This window comes from Monoraphidium neglectum (genome assembly GCF_000611645.1).
Source record: "Monoraphidium neglectum strain SAG 48.87 unplaced genomic scaffold scaffold03008, whole genome shotgun sequence".
In the NCBI taxonomy this organism is placed as follows: Eukaryota; Viridiplantae; Chlorophyta; class Chlorophyceae; order Sphaeropleales; family Selenastraceae; genus Monoraphidium; species Monoraphidium neglectum.
In genome coordinates, this window is record NW_014010620.1 from 1 (window position 1) to 7,305 (window position 7,305).

The 7,305-nt window shown below is 62.7% G+C and overlaps 2 protein-coding genes across 2 annotated transcripts; one reads left to right on the forward strand and one right to left on the reverse strand.

The window, feature by feature from the left end:
- Nucleotides 1-175: 175 nt before the first annotated feature.
- MNEG_12001 (hypothetical protein) lies at nucleotides 176-2,896 on the reverse strand (the record flags this gene model as incomplete). Its single annotated transcript, XM_014039526.1, has 8 exons — nucleotides 176-184; nucleotides 271-387; nucleotides 722-806; nucleotides 1,098-1,496; nucleotides 1,784-1,884; nucleotides 2,103-2,138; nucleotides 2,583-2,710; nucleotides 2,881-2,896. 8 exons carry the CDS (start codon nucleotides 2,894-2,896, stop codon nucleotides 176-178), a joined length of 891 nt encoding a protein of 296 aa, XP_013894980.1.
- A 3,474-nt stretch (nucleotides 2,897-6,370) lies between these two features.
- MNEG_12002 (hypothetical protein) lies at nucleotides 6,371-6,856 on the forward strand (the record flags this gene model as incomplete). The annotated part of the gene is made up of 1 exon (XM_014039527.1): nucleotides 6,371-6,856. The coding sequence occupies one exon, from the start codon at nucleotides 6,371-6,373 to the stop codon at nucleotides 6,854-6,856; it is 486 nt and encodes a 161-aa protein (XP_013894981.1).
- Between the last annotated feature and the right edge of the window lie 449 nt (nucleotides 6,857-7,305).

A 7,305-nucleotide genomic window follows, 5' to 3' on the forward strand; every position in this document is an offset into this window, starting at 1 on the left:
GTGTGTGTGTGTGTGTGTGTGTGCGTGCGTGCGTGCGTGCGTGCGTGCGCGCGCGCGCGCGTGTGTGTGTATGTGTGTGTGTGTGTGTGTGTGTGTGCGCGCACACGCGCGAGCTCACGCGCACGTGTTTGCGCTCGTGCGTGCGTGTCTGCACCCACTTGTGCTTTTCCGGGGCTTATATGTGCTTTGCTGATGGTGGGGCATTGTGGAGAAGCCACCAAACCAGGCGGTCTCGGCAGCATCTATATATCGCAGCGCCGCGCGCCCCACCTGCACCCAGGGCAGCAGGGCGCTGTCATCGTGGGGCGGCAGCCCGCTCTCGTCCTCGCCGTAGCCGCCCACGCCCACCAGAAAGTCGCCGCCCTCGATGCGTTGAATCACGGCCAGCTGGGGCGCCAGGGTTATGTGAGGTTTCAGGCAGGAGGAATCGTGCGGCTGCGACAAGCAGTAACGTGGTATGCGCCAAGAGGCGCAAAATGCCTTGCACGCCCAATCCTGCTTGCTGGTTGGGTCAACCCTTACGTGCCAAACCAGCCAGCTGGAAAGGCCAGCCTGTACTTGTTATCACCATCAGTTTCTCCAGGTGATTACACACACGCTTTGCGGGGATGCGAGGGTCGCATGCGGGTGGCCTCCAAAACATGTACATTCACACCGCACGTGTGGTCGGCTGATGAACCGCACACTCGCTCACACGCCACTTGCCCTTCCTCATGCACACCTGCGTGTGAGGGTACATGGAAGTCGCCACCAGCGCGTGGGTGCCCTCCATGCGGTGCTGCGACTCGGGTGACAGCCGGAAATGCCTGCAGGTTTGTTGTGTGCAGGGTGAGAGAGCACCGGCAAACATTAGCTCAATGCAAGAGTACAACGTAACTATCAGCTGCTGGGTGACTACCTTGCAGCTGGTAAGCAGCCGACAAAGCCACTAGCCAAGCTACTTGCATGCAGCAGCTGCAAGTGGTTGTTTTTCTTTAGGTCGCATAAACAGGATGCCCAGCCCGCATTAGAATGCGTGTCCATGACATCCAAATGTGCGCTTGTGGATCGGGGTTCAACCAGCAAGCCAACCCGTGCCCGCCCTCATTTCCCCCCACCTGGACACGTAGCCCACCCCCGCGTCCACGACGCTCACAGGCGGCGCCTCCCACCCCGCGGCCGCCAGCCAGTCCGCCACGCGGGTGTTGCGGCCGCTGCAGTCAACCACCAGGTCGGCGCCCACCACGGCGCCGCCGCCGGCCAGCGTCACGCCCTCCACCGCGGCCGGCCTGCCCCCAGTCCCCTCGTCAGGCGAGAAGGCCAGGCCGTCGGCGCGGGCCCCGTACCTCACTGTCACCCTGGGGTTGCGCTCCAGCAGCTTGCGGGCGGTGCCCTCCAAAAGTGCGCGGGAGGCCGAGTACATTCCCATGGGGGGCAGGCCGGGCGGCGGGGCAGAGCCGGGCGGGTTTCGGAGGAACGTGGTCCCTGGGGGCACGACGATAGAGACCTCGGTGAACCTGACGCGGCCAGGGTTTAGGGGGTCGTTCGGGTTGTAGGACGCCAGGGGTGCGTGGGGGAGCAAGGCGATCGTGAGCTAGCCGGCTGTTCCTCCGGTCGCGGAGGAGTGTGGAGGCCAGATGCCATCTCTTCTCGCATCCGCAAGATACGGCGCCTAAAAAGCGCAACCCTGCTTGAGGGCCCGCAGCCCAGTCGCTCGATCCCTCAGCCGGTGACCCGACTTCAAGCACCACTGTCAAGCGCCTCAAAGCCGACCCCAACCGGCTGGCAGGTCCCGATTGCCCACCAGTCCACCAGGCGGCCTCCCGCCGCCAGCAGCTGTGAGCGGTAGTCCGGGCCAAATGAGTCGTCAAGGATGGCGCCGCCGCGGCCCAGCAGGGCGTGAATCTGCAGTCAAGGTTGGACGAGAGCGTTTCCAGAGCGCGTGGACAGACAAAGGTCAGGACGTGATCCAAATCGTATCGAGTGCAAGCCATCCGAGTGAGCAGGCCGCCAGTAGGGCGGCTCGCAAGGTAACCCCCCCCCGCCCAGCCGCACTCTTCCGGACGGGGCAGCCACGTGTGTGAAGCCTGCGCAGCGTTGAGCGCGCGGGCGTGGCCGCTCACAAAGTTGAACTGGGGTACGCCGGGGCGGCCATTGTGCTGGCGGAGAGGAGGGCGGCGAGCGGACGCACCCAGGGCGGGCGGGTGTGATCGGCAGGGCGTTTCGCGAGGGGGGCTGGGCAGGTTGGTCGGCTGTCTGGGCAGCGGAGGATTGCAGCGCGCCCGGGGTGAGGATGGCGAGAGAGGAGCGCCTATTGGCTTGGAGGATCTCTACACGCCACGCGGATGCCGTTTCATGGGCTGGCCAAGCAGGGCGGTCGCTGCGAGGTGGGTTGCGCGTCACAATTACGCAGGCGGCAGGCGGCTGTTGTGCAAATCTGCAAATGTCAACATCCTGATGTTCAGTCACTGCGCACCCAACAACCGCCCAGAACAACACACACACACACACACACACACACACACACACACACACGCGCGCGCGTCCGCACACACATGAATGTACAAAAGCACAGACAGCAGGCGTGCTGACGCAAAACTCACCACCGCGCTAGGGCCGTCGACGGCAGCGGCATTGCCGCCGGCCGGCGGGAGCTGTGGCCGTGCGTCCCTCTCCAGGGAGACGACCTCGTCAAAGTGCTTGCTCAGACGCTGCGCGGCGACGAGGCCGCCTGGGGGTGCATGGGCCAAGGGGAATGCGATTGCCAGCGGAAGCAGGGGAGCTCAGCGGCGGACTGCAGCATTTGGGCGAGTGTACTGCAGGTGCACTTGCACGGCAGGGTTTTCCCTAATTGTCCTGTAAGCTGACTTATGTGCGACATCTCCCATGCCGCCAACTTACCCATGCCCGTGCCCATCACGACTGCGCGGCCCAGACCAGCCACGGCACGCACACACACTCCGCGAGCGCAACCCGGGCGCGCGGCGTGGCGCGGCCGTGGCTGTGATGGGCAACGGGCCGAGCAGATCATCGCAGTGCTTTGATGTGTTGCGTTGGATATTGTGCACACAGCGCGGTTACGGGTCTGTGACACGATCTGGCACGGAACGGTGAACGGATGCTGTATGCGCAACACTGGACGTTATGTTGTCCTGTTCATTTCACAGGGTCTCGCAGTCGCCTAGACATTTGTGCAGCTGTCCACAGCAGGCTGGTGACCGGCCGCTCCGTCACGGCATCGAGGTGCGGCTGGCGGGCACCTGCTGAGTGGGCGCCAGGGCGCTGCCTTTGCCCAAAGCCAACATGTCCAGGCAGATGGATTGTTTATTGCAGTGGTGGCACAGCATTGCCCCAGGAGCTGTACCTTGATGATAGGTGAGCTGCAATCCGGATGACTACAGGGGGGATCTCTGCCGGACTGCTGTAATGTTCCTGATTGGATCAGGACCAAGCTACGGTAGTCAAAATATGATGCCGCAACAGTTTTTCTACCGCTTGTCTTCCTGCCTCACCAAGGAATCCACACGTTTTGCATGTGACAGCTGCATGTGGCGTGCATGCACCAGCTGCGCCGTGACAGCTGTGACCAGTCCGGGCGCCCATTGCCCAGGGGCGCTGGCTGGGCGCGACAGGGTCAGTTCTCTTGGTTTCTGGTAATAACTTGGAATAGTGCTGCCGTGCTGCCGAGGGGGGCTAGAACCCGTGGCCAATCTTGCAACCTTGCCTCACAGGATGCCCCCTTGCTATGGCGACAGCAGCTCAGCTAGCGCAAACACTGCAACAATTGACGCCACCACAGTACACACCCTGCTGCAGGGTTGGGTATGCTGGTTTTTCACAAAAATTGCGCGCAAAAGCGGCACAGTGCCCAGACAAGATCAGCGACGCTTTAGCCACTTGAGCCGTACAATAAGCCGCTCAGCCATCGCCGGACGCTGTACTGGGCAAGCACCTCCAAACGCTCATGGACACCATGCAGCCCTGGTGGGCTGAGCTGGGCCAGGCAGATGCCATGTGAGCGGATCACGTCGTGCATGCGGTGCCCACCTTGGGGCCCCCACCCAGCCAAAGCTCCCCAGGCATGCACTATTTCTCAAACATGTCAAGGGCATGAACGTGGGTTTCACCGCCGAAACATGATAAAGTAGAGCAGCAGCAGGGCCACCACCATGCCGCCCACTATGCTGAGCATGCGGCGGTTGTCCTTGTCGGCCATGACCTGGGGGGGGGGGGGGCATGACAGACGCAGCGGGTGCAAAGGCGTGTCGCCCAGGACGCAATACTGAAGTGCTTGCGATTGTATGAGGGGAGGAGGGGGGGACTGAGAGAAGGGAGACCGTCCGTGGGGCGCGCTGGGGGTGGTACTCCGCAGAGGCGCAACGGCGCATCAGAAACTGGGCACTCTTTGTTCGAATCTGATCAAGCAGCAGCACAGCAAGTCGTGTGAGCTGTGCTATGACATGGCATGGCCGACCGCGACGGGAGCCCTGGCCCCTTGGGGCAGCTTGGCGGTCGCAACACACCCTGCACCCCTGTCCTCTGCTCGGCCCGACACGCGGCCCCACCCGTTGGCACCAGCACCGTCATAGCTCACCACTTTGAACTTGCTAGCTGCACTGCCCAGCATGCCTTGGGTTCCCAGCATGCTGTCTGCCTGGGAGTGGTTTAGGGCAGGTTGGGGTGTGGTTGTGAGTTGCTCAGAATCTCACGTTTATCGAGTGGCAGCACGGTTGCGGTGCTAACCTTCCCCCCGGAAACTGTTACGGGGACTGTTGCTTGTTGGCGCAATTCATTCATGCAGGTTGAGACAGGGTAACCAGCCTCTGTCACCCTCGTCACTGCTGCCGGCAGATCATAGCCCGCCAAGGGCCGCAGCGGTCAAGCTAGGCGCCTCTTGTGCGCCCGAGCTTTGCAACCAAACCCCACAACACCACTGCCGGTTGGCAGCCCACCATTCTATCAAGAACAGAGTGCTGCGACTCCACTTCTGAACGGATGCCATGGGTGGCCTGCGCAAGGGTAACAGGAGCGATGCAACAAGCTGGCCGGGAGCGTGTTTAGTATTCTGCGACCACCAGCTGGGCTGCGGCCCCTGAAACAGTCGCCGTAAGCAAGCTCAGCTGCAACAGGTCAGGTGCACACACCATCTTGACTGCACGCATGCACGCTGCGCCGGCAGCTCTGGCAAAGGTAGGAGGTGCCTGCCCATCGCCACACTCACGAGCTTTCTGCCCCGACCCCGAACGCCGCACCTGCTTGAGCAGACCGATCCGTTCTGAAAGTGCGTCTATGCCGCGGTCGTTCTCCCGCTCCATCGATTCAACGTCAAAGCCCCCATTGCCGCCAATGCGCCTGCTGTGTTGGGGTCGGGACCAGGGCCAGCAGGCAGCTCGAGCTCAACCATGACGGAGATGCAGTGAGGCCCGCCGTATCCAGTGAGTCACTGGGATACGGCTGCGGATGGCATAGGACCCCACCTGGGTGCACCGCTCATCGTAATGTGTCGCCGCTGCGCCACAGGAGTCGGGATAAGCGTTGCAGCGGCGCACCGTCCCTTGAGCTCGGGCGCCGCTGCCGCAGTCTGCTACTCAGGCCTCTCTCATAAGCTGTCAGGCGTCGAATTGAGGTTGTGTCTGGAACGTTTACGCTTACAAGCCACCGCGGAAATGGCCGGGAGCTGTTCGTTGTGCGTGTGATCGAACTGGTAAGGACACTTAGCTAATCTAAATCGATATCACGTGGGCGTTGAGTAAGTTAGATAGTGTGCTGTGTTGCGCAGACACTCCAAGTGCCGGGCAGCTTCGCATTGTCGATCTAGATCGCAGATACCGGTGAGCTCGTTGCTGCGCATGCACATTGAAGCCAATTGTTTCGTAAGGCCAGAGCGCTCTTCTCGCTCAACCCCATTGTGTACATCCGACCTGGCATTACAGTTGTCATCTTCTCATCCTTCGTCCAGGCTGCGCTCTGTTGTATCCTGCCGTTGTCCCAGTCGCGATGCTGAAGTACTATGTGGCTATACTCAAGCTGGCAAGGGCCGCCGCACCTGGGACGTGCCGCGCAGCAGGTGCAGTGGCGGTTCTTAGTGTCAGAGGGCGCAAGGCGCTCGCGTGCAGTGGTACGCGCGGCAAAGTCGCTGGCCACGCCTGCCACACACTTGAGCGGGTTTCGCCACTCTGCCCACCCCCAACGCACAGGCCCAGCTGCCACTGCCGATCAGGGGCGTGGCACACGCCTGCTGGCGACAGCGCGGCAGGCACCAGGCGTTTGGCCCGCACGCCGGCCCCATGCCGCCGGCGCGCCGCTTCAGTTCGGACGGCCCATCAGCTTCTCCGCAGCACCCCTCCACACTTTCGGCAGGGGCCCGTGGCCATGCCTGGAATGCGGCGGCATGCCGCCTCTCGCGGCAGCAGCCTCGCGTGCCGCGCCGCATGGACTCGCAGAGGCCGCCCGCGTGCCCCTGACCAGGCCGGCCACACAGGGGAGTGGGCCCCTCCTCAGGTATGTGTCACAGGCCGCCGCAGCCGATGACCAGCAGCGGCGGCGGCGCCGCTGGCTGCATCGGCGCGGCTCTGCCGGCCGCCGTGGCTCCGCCGTGGCCGCGGCGGAGCTCGGGGCGCTGCGGGCGCTGGCGCGCCTGGCGCCCGAGCGGCCGCGTGTGGCCTCTGCAGGCGAGCCGCGCCCGCAGCCCCTCAGTGAAGGGGAGAGCGTGGCGGTGTTGTGGGCCTACGCCTCTCTGGGCTCACCTGCGGCTCCGGCAGCCTTGGGAGCGGCGGCGGCCAAGACTGCAGCGGCACTCCGCGAGCCAGGTAGGGCAACAGTTGCGGGCGGTGGGCCTTCAGGGCTTGAGGCACTTTCACTGTACGCAGACCTTTGATTTGAATGGAAATCCTGTACATGATGTCAGTTCATGGACTTGCATCCCCTGACGTAGCCTGTGCAGCAGTGGTTAGGGTTGGTTGCGCCCACACCTTTGTTCGGGCTTGCCCTTCAGCTTGAATGCTGTGCAGCTCCTTGATGCTGCGCCTGGTGCATATCTAGCAGGTGGCTGGTCGCCCTGTTCGCTCGCAAATTGTCAATGCCCCAACATGCCATTTGTGGAGTCGACTGCCGTCGTGTGTGGCCACGTCTGGCTGCCAGTTTACACTCGAATCTGCCAACATTGTAGTCGCTTGCCCTGCTGGCAGGCTCGGTGCCCCAGGCTTTGTGTGTTGTCAATGTTCAAGCAAGGTGAATGTTGGAATGGCACCCTGAGCCCCATTGACCAAGGTCTGCACCAGCTCGTACATGCTGGCACGCCTTGACCTGCACGCCCTTGCCGCTTTG